Source organism: Chionomys nivalis, chromosome 5, assembly GCF_950005125.1.
Source record: "Chionomys nivalis chromosome 5, mChiNiv1.1, whole genome shotgun sequence".
Classification (NCBI taxonomy): domain Eukaryota; kingdom Metazoa; phylum Chordata; class Mammalia; order Rodentia; family Cricetidae; genus Chionomys; species Chionomys nivalis.
Window position 1 is genome coordinate 16,337,047 of NC_080090.1, and position 20,383 is coordinate 16,357,429.

At 45.6% G+C, this 20,383-nt stretch overlaps 1 protein-coding gene across 1 annotated transcript in view; it reads right to left on the minus strand.

The window, feature by feature from the left end:
- Kif26b (kinesin family member 26B) overlaps positions 1-20,383 on the minus strand; it is a 409,589-nt gene that overhangs the window by 199,155 nt on the left and 190,051 nt on the right. Inside the window, exon 4 of the mRNA XM_057770142.1 lies at positions 17,343-17,509. Within this exon, the coding sequence (XP_057626125.1) occupies positions 17,343-17,509 (167 nt within the window). The remainder of the gene's footprint in view (positions 1-17,342; positions 17,510-20,383) is intronic.

Here is a 20,383-nt window from a genome sequence, read left to right on the forward strand (position 1 = left end):
TCAGCATGAGTATGACAAGCCCAAGGGCTTTCTCAATCCTTGTCTGTTTCTAGCCAACTTCAAGCATTTACCTCAAGAGATTTATCACTTGTGAAAAATGCCCAGGATAATGGAGTCATTTTGTGGACACTATAGAAGATGTTGGGACCAGGCAAGGATTGCCATCATACTGGACCGGAGTCCTAGCACACTTAGCTGAAAAGTCACTCTTTTACTAAGTCACCAAGTCACTCTGTGACGGTGCATACACTCAGCTGGGAACTTGCTCCCAAATGCCTCCTCTCTTTGTCCAGTAGCAGCCTATTAGCTGTTGTCTGTAAATTCAGCTGGGCCTACACATTTATATTCACAGTTGATACTACATCTTAAGGTGCGGAATATTGTTTGCTTTTTGTTTTTCCCTAGTGCTGCTTCTCCGGGGCTTAAGAGATAAACCCAAGATTTACTGGATAATCTATCCAACTGTCAAATGAGCTGCTCGGCTCCCTCCTAGATTCTGTCATCCAGACTGAGGAGTTAGTTTAACTGCCTGTTCCCCGCCCGACTCCTCTACCCAATGTGGACAAAAAAAAACATAGCTCTAACCTCTAAGGGAACAAGATGGTCTTTTCCTAACCCAAATACGAGGGACCATAGCCCAAGAACACAGCCCAAATAACAAGCTCTGATATGAAGATGGTTTCAGGAAGTTGTTTGTTTGTTTGTTTTTGAGACAAGTTTTCTCTGTGTAACAGTCCTGGCTGTCCTGGAACTCTCTCTGTAGACCAGGCTGGAAATCACAGAGATCCACCTGCCTCTGCTTCCCGAGTGTTGGGATTAAAGGTGTGTACCACCACCGCTGGCTCATGAGATTTTAAAGTTACAGAACAAAGAGTCAAAAGTCAAGGATTTTCCCAAACACATTGTTGGGAATCTCAGATCAGCAGTTAACAGCAAAGCAGGGAAATCTCTGGCAAAGGTCTCAGATGCTGTTCTCAGCTTCGGGATTGGTGGAAGTGGAAGCTAGCAGCCCACAAGGTCAGCACCTTCTGTGGGGTTCATTGTTACTGTTTTGTTTTGCCTGCTTACTTTGAAAGGATGTCAGACACAGGGGAAGAGGAAAATGGCAGTTAAGGGGACTAAAGATAGCGTAATACAACACGGTTCTCCATCCATAACATCCCAAGTCTGTACAATCACCAAGTTCTAATCAGTCACAAATATCTCTTGTAGAACCTTTAGCAGGGGTCTTTGTTCTTTCCATTCACACTCCTTAATGGTTTCTTTTTTCCTTTGTTATTTTAGTGATTTTCCAGTGTCGGTGACTGAACCGAGGGCCTCAGGCATGCTAGGCACATGCTCAACTACTAAGCTGCATTCAGAGCCCACAACAATTTATATTTTAAGATGACCTTTCTGATAATAACTAAGATCTTTCTTTGTCTCGGCTACTTTTCAATTGCTATAACAAAACACCATGACCATGGCAACTTATAGAATAAAGAGCTTCTTTGGGGCTTACTGTTGTAATTTAGAAAAAGCAGCACAAGAGAAAGACGCCCTGCTACAGAGCTCACATGGAGAGGATTTTATAAGGGAAAAGGAACGTAAAAAGAGCGAAGGGGAGGGGGAGAACAGCCTCTGGGGGCATGAGCAGCAACGAGAGAGAGAGAGAGAGAGAGAGAGAGAGAGAGAGAGAGAGAGCGAGCTGGGAGATGGACAGTGCCCTTTTAAAGGGAACATAGTGAACGTGCACAGAAGGTGCCCTTAGCGGCTACGGCTGAGGACAGAGCCTATCAGAACCCCAAGGGCAAGTCAGTACAGATAGCTGAATACTAACACAGTTTCAAAGGATGAGTCCAGGAGCATCATAGTGGAGAACATGGCAACCAGCAGACAAACAGGCATGGCGCTGGAGCAGGAGTAGTATCTGAGAGCTTAAATCTGATCCTTGGGATCTTACTATTCACACTCTCCTTTCTAAGGAATTGACCATTTATCCCAAAACTTTGTTCATGCTAAGACAATTTCCCCACCTTCTCAAATACTTGTCTAGTTTGTATGTGTGTGTCTATCTACACGTGTGTGTATTTGCCCATGATGGGACATGTGGAGGCCAGCAGTGGGCGCCAGCATTGGCCCATCACCTTATTTTTTTGAGACAGGCTCTCACTGAACCCAGAGCTTGCTGTTTTGGCTAGACTGGCTGGGAGTACCTGCCACCTAACTATAGCTTCTCCCCAGAACTGAGGTTACAGAATGGGGCTACATATGCTGAAGTGCTTTGTGTCACTAAATTAGTTTATATTGCTTATAATTTTATAACAAATAAAATCATGTATTGCAAAGTCTTCTGGTTTTGGCGTGGAGTCTGGCTTTCTTCACTCACTGTAATTATTCTGAGACCCACGCCTATTCTCGTTTGCAGCAGTGAGTATTTGCGGGGAATTCTTCTGTTGTGTAAAACATCTCACATTTCACTTACTCACTTATCTATTGGTGAACATTTATGCATCTTCTAGGTTTTGGCTTCTGTGACCTATTCCGCTATCAACATCCATGTGCAAGTCTTAATGTGAACATGCACCCTCGTGTGTCTCAGTTAATGCCAACCAGTGGCATGGTAGAAAAACTCAGTCACATTCCTTTTATCATAACAAGTTTAAAAGACTTGATGGAAATCCAAACCATATTCTCCCCTTTATGTGTCTTTCCCTGCAAAAAAAAAGTCAATATAGTTCTGAAAGGACAAGATGGAAAAGTACAGGTGAAGCTGTGTCTGTCCCCTTTGGACCATCTCAGTCTTATCTACTAAGGCTGAATAGAGCACAGTGATCCAGGTGATAGAGAATCCCTTAGGCAGGGGAGGAAACAGAGGTTCCCCAGACTCAGCCCTGGTACAGAGATGCTGAAAAAGAAGCCAACCAAAGTCCCACCACCAGCCCACCTGGAGCATAGCATCTGCAAACATGGAGGATGCAAACCCAGGTCAGGATAGCACGGAGCGTGAAGATGTTCCCCATGTTCTGTTTCTGCTGCTCTTAGACTGCTCTTAAATGTTATACCAAACTCCAAAAACACTGGAGAGGGACAGAAGAGTCATAAAAGAGGAATGAGGGAGAGAGGGAGGAAAGGAGAGAGAGACAGATTAAATTATTGGAGTCTTTGCTTCCTGTAAAAACTTTCCTTATCTTGCAGTAATTTTTTTTTAAAGCAAAGGTCAAAAGACCTGGAGTTGCTTGGATTTCAGGGCTGTGGGCAGAGACCATGTTTAGATTGTCACCCTCAAAGCCTCTTTTGTGAAGGGGGTGGGGGCATCACAGAATTAACGACTGGTAATTTTGAAGCACCAGGTGTAAAGGAAATACTCTTGTTATTTTTAATTTACGAGCTCCTGTAGCAATACACGCATCAGGATCCCCTCCAGATGTGTAAAGAAATACCAGCGATGCTTAAATTTACTGCAGCTGGAGGAGCCCTTTGCTTCCCTGCTCCCACCCTCAAGAGCGGGACTGCATAAATCAGCACCCCTCACATGCCTGTGTTGAACGGAAACAGAGAACATGCAAAGTAGTAAATCCACAACAGGTATCCGGGGCTGCGGTTGGCCGTCAGTGCCATAGAAAGACAGGAAGATTCATAGAATCTGGTCTTATGTTCTCTGTCTTTACTATAAAAGTTCAAACCAAATGTGTGGCACCTTAAGGAATGTGTGGTCCAACTTACTCAAAATGCCTGAGGGCTGGGCTGTGTCAAGGCCAGGCTGTGAGGAATGGGGTATGGAAGACCAGCTAAGCAGAGTGGGTATGGGACGAACTTCACCTGAGGGCCAGCAGGTGTCACCTCAACAGCCAGGAGTGACCTCTGCAGGCCTCATTAGGGGAGTGATGAACCACACCGAATGCTGGGCGTTTTCATCGGAAACTTGAAACCGAGTCATAATACAGTTAGTATTCTGTAGCAACTGGGTAGAGCCTCTGCTGTCACTCAAATGCCCAGCCCTGCGGATTTTATTGTCTTGTCATTATTTTGTGGTGGTAGACATACAAGGCTTTATATAGGCAGACCAGGACCACAGAGCCACAGCCCAACGTTACTAATAAGCAGTAGTTTTTTGCTGTGCTGGGGATGGAACCCAGGGCTTTGCACAGGGTAGACAAGCTCTCTACCACCACCCAGTCCTGCAGCATGCGGTGTCAGATCGTGCAACTGCACAAGTCCGCCATAATTCCACAAAGGAAAGGCAGCAGTGGCCAGGCACCTCTCTGAGCCTGCTCTCAGACATCTATGTTCCCAGGTGAGATGGGTCTTCCTAGTGACACTGTTGTCAATCAAAGGGACCGGAACCATGTTGTTATTTGAAGGAACCAGCACTGATCACCTTGCAGGCTCAAGAGGGAAGTGGCCCAACTTCCGGGTGAGAGGGTAGTCTTTAGTGGACAAAGAAAACAAAGAAAGGAACCCACCGTAAGTACACAGATGAGCAAAAGGAGTGTGTTTCAAAGAATCTGGGTCTAGAAGGGAGGTCTGCAGGCTTGGGTACAGCAGCCACGGTGGAGACAGGAGACAGATGCACTCCACAGTGCCCAAAGAGACACTGCTTCTGAAGTGAACGACAAACCTCTCCAGCAAGTAGGGGAGGAAGCTGCCAGTCTCTGTGGCATCCACCACAGCTGTCCTGAGATGCAGTCCCCAGATGCTGTCTGTGGCAGCCAGGAGCTCAGGCTTCTCACGAAAGCTGGACTGTGTAAAGATGGAATGAACTGGACATTCACCTCTCTCCACAGAGAGGAAAGGGATAGTAAGCAAATAAAGGAAGAGAATTTCTGACAATAGGGAGTGCTGGGAATACACCTTTCACTTCTAAACACCCGAAGTCACCAATACGGCAATACCAGATGATTTGGTGAACTCTGTCCTGCACATGTATTGTTTCTAACTGTCCTTGTTGGACTGAGATCTTCATAATGGGATTGGCTGTCCTATTTCTATTGTAGTATCTTAAGTGGCTAGTGCAGTATAATGTGGACTACCAGTTGGTAGATGACGGATAGATGGGTAAAGGATGGATGATGGATGATGGATGAGTAGGTGGATGGATGGATGGATGGATGGATGGATGGATGGATGGATGGGTAGGTGGTGGATGGATGATGAATGGATGGATGGATGGGTAGGTGGATGGATGAATGGATGGATGGATGGATGGTGGATGGATGGATGGATGGATGGATGAGTGGATGGATGGATGGGTGGGTGGATGGATGGATGGATGGATGAGTGGGTGGATTGTTGGGTGAGTGGATGGATGGATGGATGGATGGATGGATGGATGGATGGATGAATGAATGGGTTGATGGGTGGGTGGATGGATGAATGGGTGGATGGGTGGATAGATAACTGTTCCCAGGATCCTATACAGGGTTCCCTCAGAAGCATCTTTTGGATTGACAATTGGAGTGCCAGTCTATTTAGAAAACCTAAAAGACAGGAAGACCTTGTGTCAGAGTTATTCCAGGGCTGGAACAAGGGAGTAGGGCTATGCAGACTGGCCCCTGCCAATCTTGTCTGAAAGCTGCTCAGTTGTTCCCCACCCTGTGACTCTCTGGCTTCACAAACTAGATTATACTAAATGGGAGGGCTCTAGCAGTCAGTGAAAATCTTCAGGCATTGTTACAGGTGTTAGCCCATGAGAAATCTGAGGTTTTATGAAAAAGAATGAGCAGAAAAAAGCCTTTGCGTATGTGTAGGGGAGTTGAAGGGTGTTCTCAGGAGCTCCTAAAAGACCTTGGAGAAAGAGGCTTGAGGCAGGGCCAAGCAGCAGGGAGGGAAGGAGGACCCTGCAGCCAGCCTGGACACGGCCTGTTCAGGTTTTCAGGCATAAGGAAATTCTTGACTCTGTCTAGACCTTTCCCAGTGGCCGGCCTGATTCGTAGAAACGATGGCTTTAAACACTGGGTGTTCAGAGTATGGGTAGAGTAGCTGAAGTTTTCTTTCAACCCGAGACAATAACTCAAAGTCTGTATAACCAGGTTTCAAATCAGTCTGTTTCCCCCACAAATGCTGCCTCGGCACTTCAGCTTGGCACCAGAGAGACAGCTATAATAAAGCATGGAAAGTTATTTGAGAAAAATGAACAACATTTATTTTTCTGAAGTATCTAGAAGACTGGAGACAGGATCCTGAGCGATGGTTGATATCCCATCATTTTCTCTTTATCCACAAGAGCTCGCCTTGTGTTGATTTTCCCTTTTTTCACCACAGGCCCCGGGGACAAGTCCTTTCGTGTCCCTGCCAAGGCCTTTTCTTTCCTTCACTGGGCTTTAAAATGATAAACCATAGCCCAGGAAGACTTTGGTTCTGGAAGATGCCAAGAAAATGAGACAGGCCATTATTTCCAGGCTCACAAAACCTTCTTCCCCAAATTTTAATGTGCTTCGTGAACAAACAAGTCAGGTATCAGGGGACAAAAGCATCTAGGTCCAATATGACATCCCATCCACTCCCATCAGTTAGAGAAAATGATGGGCAATTATCAGAAGTAGCCAATGCTGAGCCGAACCACATGGAAAGCAACAATGAGAATTTTCCCACGTGCCTACCCATCTGAATCACCTCTATCAATAGCACTAATCTTCCAGCCCCATGATAAATTATCTTACAAGCACCACCCCACCGTTTCTTTTACATATTCTATTCTTCTGAGAAGCAAGAGAGACCTATGTTTTCAAGCCCACGTGATTCATTCTTTTGACATTTGTTCTCTGAGTGTCTGTCACCATGGGAGCACAGTCCTGGGGGTGTGGAAGCCAGGCTCCCACTCTCCTGTTCTCATGAGCTCCGGTAGAAGTAGTGGAAATGTTTGCCAGAGTCATGAGCTGGAAGAATCGGAAGCCAGAAAATACAAATGCCTTCCCAGAAGAGGAAGCAGAGATACCAAGCAGCCCCCCCCCCTCTCTCTCTCTCTGACTCCGTGTGACCTATTTCGAACCAAACCATCATGCCGATGTCCCTTAAACACCCTTTCCTACTTCCTGGGTAAGGCACAGAGATTGCCCTGGATGGATCTGTTTCCCTCAGCAATGCCATTCATCAGCCCGCTCAGCCTCCACCCTGCCCTGCGTGGTATAATACATCTTTAGTTTCTCTAACGTCTTCCCTATGATTTTATCCCCAAATGCTTTACATACCTCACAACGACAGCTTTAGAATTAAAATAATCAATCAGAGCGAGGAAGAGAAAGCAGGGAGGCTTGCTGAAAGAAGAAGACGGAGAGCCCTGATCAGCTGTGCTCCTTGGGTGACTGAAGTCCTCCTCCACTGTAACACCCTTCCTCAGGTTTATTGTCCAGGCTGCAGCCCCTCTCTGGTCCTTTAAATGCCTCCTCTTGGAAACACAGTTAGGTAACTGAGCTGCATAAGGTTTTCAGGTTCCTGACAATGACTTTTTCATACTGGGGGAGGATGCAGTTCCCCCAAAGCGCCATAGAGCAAAAGGAATAGTCACTTCTTAAACACACAGTTTGACCTATGTAGGGAACTTCTAAGCACTTCAGCAGAGGACAATCTGGAGACTCCCAAGATTCAAATGATTTTTTATTATCAAATCCTTTCCTAGAGGCTTTGTGTGGGAGTGCTGATGTAGGGTGGGGCTTTAGTCATCGTAAACTGGAAGGCCTGGGAAGGCTTTGTCAGAAAGCGGTATTTGCATAGAGATTCAAGGCTGGGAGAGCTGCACCAAGCAGACATAGGGAAAGGACAGCCAGAAATGAAAGAGCAAAGCTTAGGAGGAGGGTCCCTTGGGTACTGTACCCGGGAGGGGAGCCAGGTTAGTCCGCAAGGGATGTACAAGCAAGAGGGAACATAGGGAGGAGAATGGGACAGAGAATACAGAGAGACTATGTAAGGCCTCCAAAAATCTCTAGCTTTTGCTCTGTGGCATAGGAAGTATTATTTTACACCAAGCACTGGTGGCACATGTCTTTAATCCCAGCACTCAGGAGGCAGAGACAGGCGGATCCCAGCAAGTTCAAGGTCAGCCTGATTTACAAAACCAAAATCTGTCTAGAAAAAAACAATAAAAAAATATTATTTTACTAACTAATAAAAGAACAAAATCTATTGATCACAAGACCATATATCCCCCTGCATGCATGTGTGTGTGTGAGCAAGTGCATACACACACATACACACACATGTACACACACTCAGATTCTGAAGTGAGCTTGGTATTTACTATTGTTATTATTATTATTTATTATTATTGTGTATACATGTATATGTGTATGCTTCTGTATATTTGTGTATCTCTCTCTCTCTCTCTCTCTCTCTCTCTCTCTCTCTGTGTGTGTATTTGTGTGTATGTGTGTTGTACAGAAGCCAGAGACTGACATCAAGATCTCATCTTCACCTTATTTTAGAGACAAGGCCTCTCTAAAACCTGGAACTTGTGAATGAAGCTAGACACACTGGCCAGCAGAACCCTGGAATCTCCCTGCCATTCCTTCTAACACTGGGTTAAGTACACACCACCGTGCCCAGCTTTTAGGCCCCAGGGATTCGAACTCAGTTCCTTTTGTTTGCACAGCAAGTGCTTTACAAAGGGAGCCCTGGCCCAGCTCTGGCATTGTTCTTTATGTTGGTGATGCCATTTTTACATTGGATTGCCCACCCATCTTTGTCTTTGGAGGCAGAACATCATGGAGGCAGAGAGCAGTCAAAGATTCATTCATCAATCATTTCTTGGGAGCTCATTTTACCACAGGGCTTCTGCCATGAACAGAGACAACTTTTGGAGTTGACATTCTGGTTCACCAGCTCTGAATCTAGACCCTACACATCAGCTGTGTGACCTTGGACTATTTACCTCATCGTTCTGTGCTTTCATTTTCACGTCTGTGATGGCACACTAGCAGAGCCAACTCAGGGGCACTTTGGGAGCTAAATATGTGGCGATGAGGATGGTGCATGGAACTTGGGAATGCCGAGGACCAGGCAAGCCGTCATGATTTCCACACGGGTAAACACTGACGAGAGGGAACCAGCTGCAAGCATACTGCAGCAGGGTGGTAGCAGAGGTGCATCCTCCTCCTCATCCCCCCCTCCTTCCGCTCCTCTCTACTTGACCGTTGCTTCCACTCCTTTTCAGCATACTGTACGTCACCCCTAAATTCAAATCCTAAGCAAAAGAGCATCTTCCATCTTTCACTTTGATTTAATTTAACACTTTGGTTGGTTTACAAGGTCAATGTCATGAGAGTTTTGACTTGCGGCATTTGTGGCATGACTCACACTGAGCTCTAGGCTAACAGAATTCTTTTTTTCCACAGTCACGCAGCCCAGTCTGGCCTTAAACTTGAAATGTAGCTAAGGTTGGCCTTGAACTTTTGATCCTCTCCTCCTATTTCTACCTGGTGACAGAATTCTCTGTTGTTCTTCCTTTCTTTCTACTTGCCTGTATTAGAGCTCAACTTGTCTGGACTATAAAATCAAGAGCTGGGGACTGGGGCCAAGGTTCAGTCAGTAAAGTACTGGCCTTGCATGCAAGATGGGGATCTAGTTTCTATCACTCAGAACCCACAAGTAAAACCCAGGAACAGTGGTACTCAGTCATAATCCCAGTGCTGGGAAAGTGGGAAAGAGGCACATAAAGAAGTGAAATACCTTCAAAGCCAGGCATGGTGATGGATGCTTGCTTCACTTGGGAAGTAGAGGTGGGAGGATCCTAAGTTCAACACCAGCCTGAACTGCACAGTAAGTTCAAAGTCAACCTGATCTGATGGAGGTGGGTCTTGTATTTATCTGTTGCTTTCATTGGTTAATCAATAAAGAAAACTGCTTGGCCCTGATAGGACAGAAAATTAGGTAGGCGGAGTAGACAGAACAGAATGCTGGGAGAAAGAAGCCGAATCAGTGAGTCGCCATGATTCTCCCACTCCAGACAGATGCAGGTTAAGATCTTTCCTGGTAAGCCAGCTCGTGGTGCTACACAAAATATTAGAAATGGGTTAGATCAATATGTAAGAGCTAGCCAATAAGAGGCTGGAACTAATGGGCCAGGCAGTGATTAAAAGAATACAATTTGTGTGTTGTTATTTCGGGTAAAGCTAGCCGTGCGGGAGCTGAGCGGTGGGAAGCGGCCTGCCGCTCCTATTACAACACTGATCTACAAAGGAAGACCCTGACTCAGTCAACAGATCAAACAAACAAACCTTCAAAAATTTAGAATTATGAAGTAGACTAACTGAACCCACAAGAACATGGTCTCAGGGTGGGCTTTTCTCCACCAGTCTTTGGAGATCTCATTACCAAAGGGCTCTGACTCCTTATGGGTTTTAAGAGCTGTTAGTCTGTACTCCCTGTATAGGTGGCTTCCTTTCTAAGGCCTGAAGCTAGATCTTTGCAATGGCTCTAGAGACTTGGGTAGCTATCAGGCAGGATTACAAAGATCAGACAAAGGCAAGGGTCATGTGGGTGTTTACAGGGAGGGTTCACTGAGTTTTCCACCCAGGACAGGGATCTATCCTGCTGTGGCAGGTTCTGTGTTAATATCATCTCAAAGACTCAGATGATCACATGTTATCTTCACCATGACACTGTGAAGCAGACAGATGATATCCAGGAAAAATAGAAAATCAAAGATCGGAGAGGTCAAGTTATCTGTCTAGTATAGGGCTTGAGGTTAAGCCTTGAGCTGGACCATCTTCCCATTTGCATTCTTCAGTGTCCTTCCCAGTCTATCACCAACACCAGTAAGAAGACAATCAAAACTAGAGACTCAGATGCAGAAGGCAACTAACAGGGATTCCTGGGATGCTACAGGTTCACTGATGCTTTTTCCTCAAACATTCATACCACTGCATGCCCGGGGTTTGTTTCAAATGCTCTGTAGATGTTGCGAGATGATAGCCAATACCTCGACAAGATGGCAGTTAAACATAATTGCTGTGTAGGTGGAAATGCACATGGTGTGTGCTCTCCATAGCAGGAGCTGGTTAGGGAGGCGCTCAAGGGTGCAGGGTCTCACACTGGTATGTATCAAACAGGTAACACTTCTGCTCTGCTCTGCCCAAGTCAATACAAACTGTCTAGATGGATGCTTAGGACGACACATTAGGGCATTAGATCCCCTGAGCCTGGAGTCACAGACAACTGTGAGTCATTATCCAGGTGCTGAGACTCAAAGCCAGGTTCTCTAATAGAGCCACGAGTGCTCTTAATCGCTGATCCAAACTCCCAGCCCTTCAGATTCCTTTTAACACAGGGCTTCACAGTGTAGGGACTAAATGCAGCCACTTGTTTGAATTGCTTTTGCCATGTCTCGGGCAATCATGAGTTATTTCTTCATGCAACCTACACCTGATACTCTTTCCTGGGGCCTCGGAAATCCAAAGGCACCAGCTACTCACTCGGCTCCTTCTTATTGTCTTCCGCTCACACTGCCACTGAGGTGAGTCTAAGAGAAACTCCACTTCTACAACTAAAGCTCCTAAAAGTTCACATCATCCATATGCATGAGCGCAGTTCTTTCTTTTCCAAGAAGTGCTCAGAACCCTTTCTAAGAAGACTAAAGCTAAGCCTGCCAGGAATACATAAGCTGGAGATCCTGAGGCTGATAGTTTGGTCTTCCTAGATTCTTGCCTAGCTCGGCTTAGCTGCGAAGGGACAGGAAAGGTTGGAGCATCTGGAACCAAGGCCACTCCTGCAGGTGGTTAGGGAAAAGACGCCCCCACTGGAGCTCTGAGGGAGCCTCCCCACCAGCAGATGGTGCTTTGGCCTCACACTTAAGGTCTGTTCACAACTGGGTGTCCTGGGCCAGGACAAGTGACATGATTGCACGTTGGCCCTCACCAGTGCCCCATAGGAAGGGCCACAGTGGCCCTGCTTCCCTAGGAAGCTGTGGACTAGGCAGGGTTAGAATGGAGGAAAGACAAGCAATGTGGCGGACAAGGAGTGGAGGAAAGTCCATCTGAGTGAGACCTTCAAGAACAAGGAAGCAGGGTTAATACCATGTGCTTCTATGGGAACACGAGAAACTGGAAAGAATAATTACAGAGAATCCAATATAATATCTTAAAAGTTTTGACACAGCTCTTGTTTGTGTGTTCTGGGGTTCTTGATGTTTTTTTAAAAATCTGTTGAGGTGTAATTCTAATAATGAATTTAGCTGCTCCAGTCAGTAAAGTCAGAGGCAGAAATGAAGCCCTGGCTCTACTCCCTAAGTCATCAAGAGACGAATCTTGGCTCCATTTTTCTTCTCCTGCATCTCCCGAGACCAATCGTGGTGTTCAGGTGGCTTTTCCCAGTAATGGTTGTTGATGTGTTTTGCAAGCGTCCCTGCAGGGAACTGTATTTGATAGAGGACAAGAGCATCAACTCTGGGCAGTCCCATGATCCTCCTCATCCCTCTTGGACTTAATAAGTTCAGAGCACACGATCAAGTACCACTATTAAGTGTACAGTAGCCAGGGATGAAAGGAAACCTCCTCTATCTAAGATTACACATGCAAAGCCTTTGCTGTAGTCAGTGCAAACCAGGGACTATTTTTATTTGGCTATCAGTAGATGGAATAACAATAAGAATAGGGATAGTCCTAACTTCAGCCACGTGTGCATATGTGGTCCTAAGACTGGTCCACTGGGGGCTGACCAGAGAGGAAACATGGTCCTCACAGCAGTGTTAGGCATCAAAAGTCAGCCCCTACAATCAGCTTACCCTTGACCTAGTTTTAGTACAATGGCAATCTCCAGCCTCAGGAGCTACTGTTCAAATCAGTCATATAATAGTCAGGGACATGTTCGAGAAACTTGGAGAAAACTGTCAGGCGGTAGAGGAGCCACTTAAAGACAAAGATGGAAGGAACGGCAGGGAGGATTTGACAGATGCCAGCATAGCAACATCCCTAAGAAAAGAACAAGTTTGGACCAAAGACAAAAGGTGAGAGAAGTGGTGTGTGTGTGTGTGTGTACATGCACTAAGATCTGTCCCTGGGGGAGGCTGGTGAGAGGACTACCATGGCATGACAGTGACTTTATGAGAGGACAGGACAGTATGGCAGGCGAGAAGGCAGAGCACTTGGATCCTACAAAATGAACATAAGACGTGTTGGTCACTTGTCATCATTGTGACCAAAATCCTTGCCATAAACAATTCAAAGGAGACAAGATTTATCTTAGCTCACATTTCAGAGGGCTCTATCCATGGAGACTTGGCCCTATACTCTTGATAGAACATGGCAGTGGCAGTGTGTGGCTGATCTTCAATTACTAAGAGATAGGAAGCAAAGAGAGGGGGAAATACAGGAAGGAGTCCAGGCACCATGCAACCTGCAAGGACATGTTCACAGTGTCAACTTCTTTCAACTAAGTCTCAACTCCTACCCTTCCCCACATGACAACATCATATTATTTATGAATACACTGAGGGTTTGATGGATCCATCCATGATAGCAGAACCTTCATGGTCCTCTTGTCTCTGGGAATTCTTCCCAGACATATCCAGAGGTGGATTTTACTGATCTCCTATTTACTGCTCAGTCTTAGCCATCACAGTGGGCATTGAACACTAGAGTTTATCCAGAATATTTAAACCCAGGACAGCTATATGTTTAATCAACAGAAAAAAAAGTAGTGTGACCACATCTCCAAATGGTAAGCCATTAAGTATAAGACACAGAAGGAAGGAGACAGACAGAGACCACAGTTGTTTATGGTTTTTCAGGTTATTTGGGAATGAAAACTGTGTGAAGATATGAGGTCATCTGAAGGATTCATTTTCTTTTCCAAGGTTTGAGGCAATTCCATACATGATACAGGATCTACTCATTGTTTTTCGAATGACAGTGAAATTTCCATTTTCTCAACCCCCAATGACAGGGTTCCCCTCCATTGGGTTCTGTGTACTTTAAATGATAGAAAGCAAAGGACATAATATGTGAGCAGTCAACACATGGGGAACTCTAACCATTCCTCCTCTCTCATCATTTCTTCTCAGTGATGTAAAATGGATGTTATCGGATTCACACATTTGAAACGGCCTTCGGGCTCAATACCAACACATGACTGATCAATTTGAGGATAGATGTGCCAACTTCTTCTTTAGATCTACCATCATCACTTTTAGTCCTTCTTCTTTGAGACAGAGTGGCTGGCCTCCTCTAACTCACTATGTATCCAAGGATGACCTTAAACTTTCAAACTTCCTGTCTCCTAAGTGCTGAGATTACAGGCGTGTACCCCCATGTCTAATCTATGCAGGATTGACAGTCCAGCCAAACACCCTCTCCACCAAGCTACACTCATAGCCTGGGCTGTTGTTATTTTTAAAGTTTCTTTTCTCCTAAGAACTGTGGACTGAAATTACGAAGTACAGACAACTCCCAAGATGTTTATCCAAGATGTTTATGATCTAAAGAAGGAGAATTTTTTATTCTTAGTGATTTGAATGTGTCCCCTCTAAAGCTTATTTTGGAACTGTATCACTACTGCCCTCGTCTTAAGAGGTTAGGCCTTCAGAAGGCCACTAAACCATGGCAGCTCAGAAGAAATTTTGTCTCTCTTGCCCTTCTATCTTCCACCTCACAAGGGCAGAGCAGCAAGATGCCATGCTGGAAACATAGAGTAGCCCTTACACAGGTACTGGTACCCTGGTCATGGACTCCCCGGTCTCTAGAACAAAAAGAGATAATCTCAAATCACACCATCTTGAACATTGTATTACAGGAACAAGAGCAGACTAAGACAATGGGCCTTGAGTTACTGTGAACTTGATACAGAAATGTATGAATCCTTCTTCATGGATCTCTGGGGATCCAAAGAAGTGATGGAGCCCTGGTTCTGTTTCTTGGTACTGCAGATCCTGGATGGGTCTTCTCTATTTGCTGTAGGTACCTGATAATGACAGGCAGGTTGCCACCTAATTTACAGAAGGCCCAGTGACAAACCAAAGCAATGGGTAAGCGATGAGGGAAAAGTGTGTGCATGTGGTTTTGTGTAGCACTTTGCCCTGCTGTACACTTCAAAGACAAGCTCACACCATCTCCAGGTCCTATCATTTCTCGCGGCCAAGAAGATACAAAGGGGCCAGAAGGAGGACTTGGCACTTAAGGTGCTTGCCACCAAGCCTGATGTCCTAAGTTCAATCCCTGAATCAGTATGGTGAAAGAAATGAACCAACTCCCACAAGTTATCCTATGATCTATATGTACATGCATGTGCATGCACACACAAAGATAGATAGAGACTAGATAGATAGATAGATAGATAGATAGATAGATAGATAGGCATGCAGGCAATGCATGCACACAGACACAGACAGGCAGACAGAAAGACAGGTAGACACACACATTCATACATAATACATAATACATAATACATACATCATAATAAATAAAGTGAAGAATAGGTACTCAGGGAGAGGCAACCCCCTTGGATCTTTCTCACCGCTATGAAAGCTCAGCCCTGAAATCCCTGCATTCTGAAGAGACAGCTTTTGGCATCCTTGCTCACTGCTGGCATCACCTGCAGAGCCTCCTTCTGTTATCACCACCCCCATCCATCTTAGGTGCCCGGGACCTGTTCTCCCTAAACAGAGTCCACCAGGAGCTCCAGCCCCTAATGTCTTCCCAAGTCAAAACTTCCTTCGGTGTTATTTTGTGGGTCTGGCAGTTTTGTGTGAAATCCTCTGAAACACTGAATTTTCATTCTCAAAGAGTACCCTGTTAGAAGGTGAGAGGTCAACCCCACAGAACACTGAAGGAAGGCGTGCTCTGTCCAGCATGGGGACCAGTTAGCCACTCAGTACAATTTCACCCCACACCTCGGACAGGGACCTCACTTTCTAAGGGATATGGATGGTCAGCAAGTTCTCCTTCAACTCCAGAGAGCCAGGAGATGGCTCCCTCCCATTCTTAGGTTTCACTCAATTTTTACTCACACATGTGGGTACTTCACAGAGCCATCAAAATGGCCTTTTACACGGTGACCCAAAGATTTCTGCCTGCAGTGACTTCTCACTCCTTAGCCAACGTTCACCTGCCTGTGGCTATACTTTGATAAGTTTCTCAGGTCTCAGGATCATTTGGGCTTGTGACATGTCCTCCTAAACTCTTACATCTCTTCATTCCTGCTCTGCATGGCAGAATGTAACACCCCAGTGAGCTTGAGTTCTCTGCTAGTGGTCCAGACATCATTGAGATTCACATACAGACTGAGCTAACATGACCAGCATACATGTATGTTCTGTCATGTTCCCCATATCCAAGCCAGTCCAAATGTTCAGAGGAGAATAAACAGGGCACTTTGATACAAAGGGGCCCTCAAAGCTGGCCCCCAACAAGCCCTCCCTGACACCTAGTATGAATGGTATCTTATCCAGGACGCCGGCCTTCTCGAACTCCTCTCTGCATGCCACTGTGCCTATGGGTAAGAAAAGCCCCGTGGTATACTGGCCAGGCCCACATGAATTAAACTCTTGTGATATTCTTAATAATTTAACCTTCAAACTAGACATTACCCTCGTTTTATAGATGTGGAAACTGAGCCACGCAAGCCCTCAGACTTCATACCCAATGCTACTTATTCTAGATCCTACTTACTCCGGAGTCTGAGAATCCTAGACAGAAATTTTCTAAGGTCTAGCTCCAAGTATCAAGTAAAGAATGAGTTGTGAAGAGCGGGGAAGAGGTAGCAACCATCTGCTATTTCTGTCTCTGCTCTGAATTAACTCAGACGAATCTTCCTGATCCTCAGTTTCCTCCGTCATAAAACCATGAGATTGAATTAGACAACCCTGCCGCCCCGCTCAGCTGTCCTTCGTCTCCAGTCCCGTCTTGGCCTTGCTGCTAAAATTAGGCAGACAACATAGTTGAAATACCTTTCAATTTTGGTTCTCATGGCTTTAAACTCCCTAAGATCAGCTATATACCCAGTGTTTGATTAGTTATATATGCAGCTAGTGTGTCAAGAAGGAAGACACTCGCCATCTTTTATAGTCTCTTTTTGGCAGGTTCATGAGCAATTAAGTCTGGGGTCACTAGCCACAGGTCTGTACCTATGGCATCCATACCCCAAGGAAGACCATCTTTAGAGCCATACATTCTGACAACAGTGGTTCTCAACCCAGGTCACATCCAACTATTCCAGAACATAGGAAGGAGACAGGCACACTGCTTGTAGCAGACAGAGGCTGATGATGCCTCGGAGCACATTATAATGCACAGGATAGTTCTCTCAGCACAGAACTGTCTGACTCACAATGTCAACAGTCCTAAAATGCCCTCTACTGCTTCCAGCTGATCCAATCCACACAGGAGGTTCACCAGCCGGGTGTATCCAAAAGAACCAAAGATCTGAGCATCTCTTACCGTGCGAAGAAGGAAGCCGCCACTGAGGTACCTGTGGAAGTCTCACTGGCCACACAGGAGCCCTGGGAGGCAGGGACACTGTTGGCTGTAGGCTTGTCTGCATTGTAGCGGTTCAGCGCCGATTCCGTCAGTCCCTCTCGGCCGGTCTCTGTCATCAGCTGGGAGATCTGACAAAGAAAACGACATGAAGCTCATTACCTGGGGCTCACAGGATTTCTGCCCATTGCCAGCAGCTTGCTGTCTGGAGAACCGGTGGGTTTAATTCCACCCACACTCAGTAACCTGGGGAGCGCAGGGTTTCTCTGACCATTTGTCAGCACGTTAGCTAGGTCACTTCCTTGTTCCCATCTAAAATAATGGAGCAAAAGAACCCCCAACATTGTAGGTTGCATTACACCCACTTCTTCCCTTCCTGGGGAGGGGAAAGTGTCCCACATGCTCTTCACAGACCAGGACCAGAACTGTGACATGACCTGATGCTAGCTAGCTTCGCACCAGGAAGGCCCCAAGTGCTCACAAACCGAGGAACAGGCAGAGGTTCGGTTGATGAAGGCATGAGCAATTCTGCTAGTGAAGAATACAGGGATTCAGGTAAAGGGTTCTCAGGAGCAGTGCTTGAGCTCAGCTGTGAGAAGGCAGGTAGATTACAGAGGTGGACAAAAGCAGACACAGCTACCACATCTTCATGGAGTATGTAGAAATTTTGGACTTCATTTTCCTCTGGATCCATTAACAGGACCATGAAAGATTTCTGCTTTGTTTCTTCTTGTTTTTGCATTTGAGACAGGGTTTCTTAGAGCCTAGACTGGCCTAGAACTAGATATGTAGCTAGGACTAGCCTTGAACTCTTCAACATCCCGTTTCTACCTCTCAAGTATTGGGATTGCAGGAATGTACCTCCCCAGTATTAGTAAGGTGTTATGGCTGGTTTGGTCAGCTTGATACCATCTGTGGCCTAGATCAGGTTGGAAGAATCTGGGTGGTATTTCATAGGCTGGGCTCTGAACTGTATAAAAGTGAAAAATGTACAGATCAAGCAAACATGCAGAGATCCATTGTACTGTTCCCAGCTGACCAAGTGACATCACTAGCTAGCTGTCTCAGGCCCGGGATCCTTTGATTTCCCTGCCATGACGGACTGTAACCTGGAATAGTGCAGCAAAATAAATCATTCCTGGCTTGACTTACTCTCTGCCAGGGCATTTTATCACAGCAACAGAAATAAGACTAGAGCGTATCCTGGTTTTTGTTTGTTTCTTTGTTTGTTTGAGAGTAGGTCTCTTGCAGCGTAGACTGCCCTTGAACTTCCTATGTAGCAGAGACTGTTTCCAATTTTTTTTTAATCAGTGATTGCTTTTGTAACAGAAGTTCACATAGATAGTCTATTCTGTTTATCTCCCCCATAATCTGCTAAAAAGACCCATACTTCCAGGGAAAATGAGGATATGGTATAGAAACATATTCCTGTTCATCTCACATTAGTATGGTGGTTGGTGGTTGTGGAGTAAAGTGTGCGATGTCTGGAGATAGACGCTCGGGTCAGAACTTTACCTGGTAAGCCACAGCCACGTGGTGATACACAGATTAATGGAGATGGGCTAGTTTAGGATATAAGAGTTAGCCAGAAATATGCTTAAACTATTGACCAAACCGTATTGCAAATAATATGGTTTCTGTGTGATTATTTCGGGGCTGAGCAGCCAAGAACAAACAAGTGGCCTCCTACTATACAGGCAACTTTAGCCAAACAAAAATGTCTTCAGCCTGCCACAACCCTTAATGCTGAGGGGAAAATATTCCCATCACTTATAAAATACAGGTGCCATAAAGCCCAGGGCAGGGACCTTTTCCCTTGGTCACTGAGCAGGGTGGCTGGCCATGATGGAGCCAGGGACATACAATATATCTCAGTATTAGCATGACAGCCATTTGTCTGCTTCCTACTGACTGGAAATTTAGCTCTGTTTAAATTCCTGCTCTAACTTGGGGAGTTTGGCATTATTCGGTGGAAATTCTGCTAGACTGCACTTTCTTAACTCTCATTTCTACACACCAGAAAGAAATGTGACCCCAATCAGAGCAGCTGGAGAGATGGCAGCACAGAGAAGGCCCAAAGGATGGTGTCCCTGTATCCCACAGGGCTACTAACTCTCCATAGGCACAGGTCACCTCTAGGAGCTTCCTATGCTGCCAAACCTGCCACATCCCAGAGGGGACAATGAAGACACTGCCACATACACTGTTGTCCCTATCGATTGGCAATGATAAAGCCACAGGTGGTGCATGATATTCTTCGGGACAGCATCCAGGAACAAAACCAAACTCACAAATCCACGGCACCTTGTTCCTATCTAAAGCACACATCTGGTTCTCACTCACCATGACATCTGAGGAAAGTCAGCAGGTGAGTGCAGCATTGGGGACACCTTGCACAGCCTGGTGAGGTCACGGACCAAGTCTCACCCGATTCTCTGTGGATGTTTCCTTTCCCAATAGCTTATTTCTTTTTCAATGTATTCTGGGTGCTTTTTTATATTTAAGGAGTGCTTCCATTTTCCCTTCTACACTTTAGGTCATTCTCTGCAAGTTGCACGTCACATGATAATGGACCAGGACTGGCTTGTCCACTGGAAACCAAGGTCAACATAGCAGCATGCAGAGATAACAAAAGTGCATTAAAATAAAAGATGATTTTATTTTCTACTGCTCCCATCTGCCTGATCAAATCTTCTTTCCTACAGTCCTTTAAATAATCAAATGTATTTCTTTTCCAGGTTTCATTATCTTGCGGGGCATGCCCTCATTCGTGCTGGGCAGGCACTCTACCACCAAGTACTTTCCAGTCCTTCCTTTTCAGTTCATTTGGTCTTGGTGCTTAGCTGTACCAGGCACTTCGGTAGGCATATTTGCAAACACGACTTCACGACTCGGATGTCTTCAGTATTTACTTCAATATTTACCTTCTTTGCAATCTGTACTTGAGTCCCTGGCTGACAGTAGACAGGATAGCTGGCTGCATCCAGCTTCTGGGCCCTGTCCAG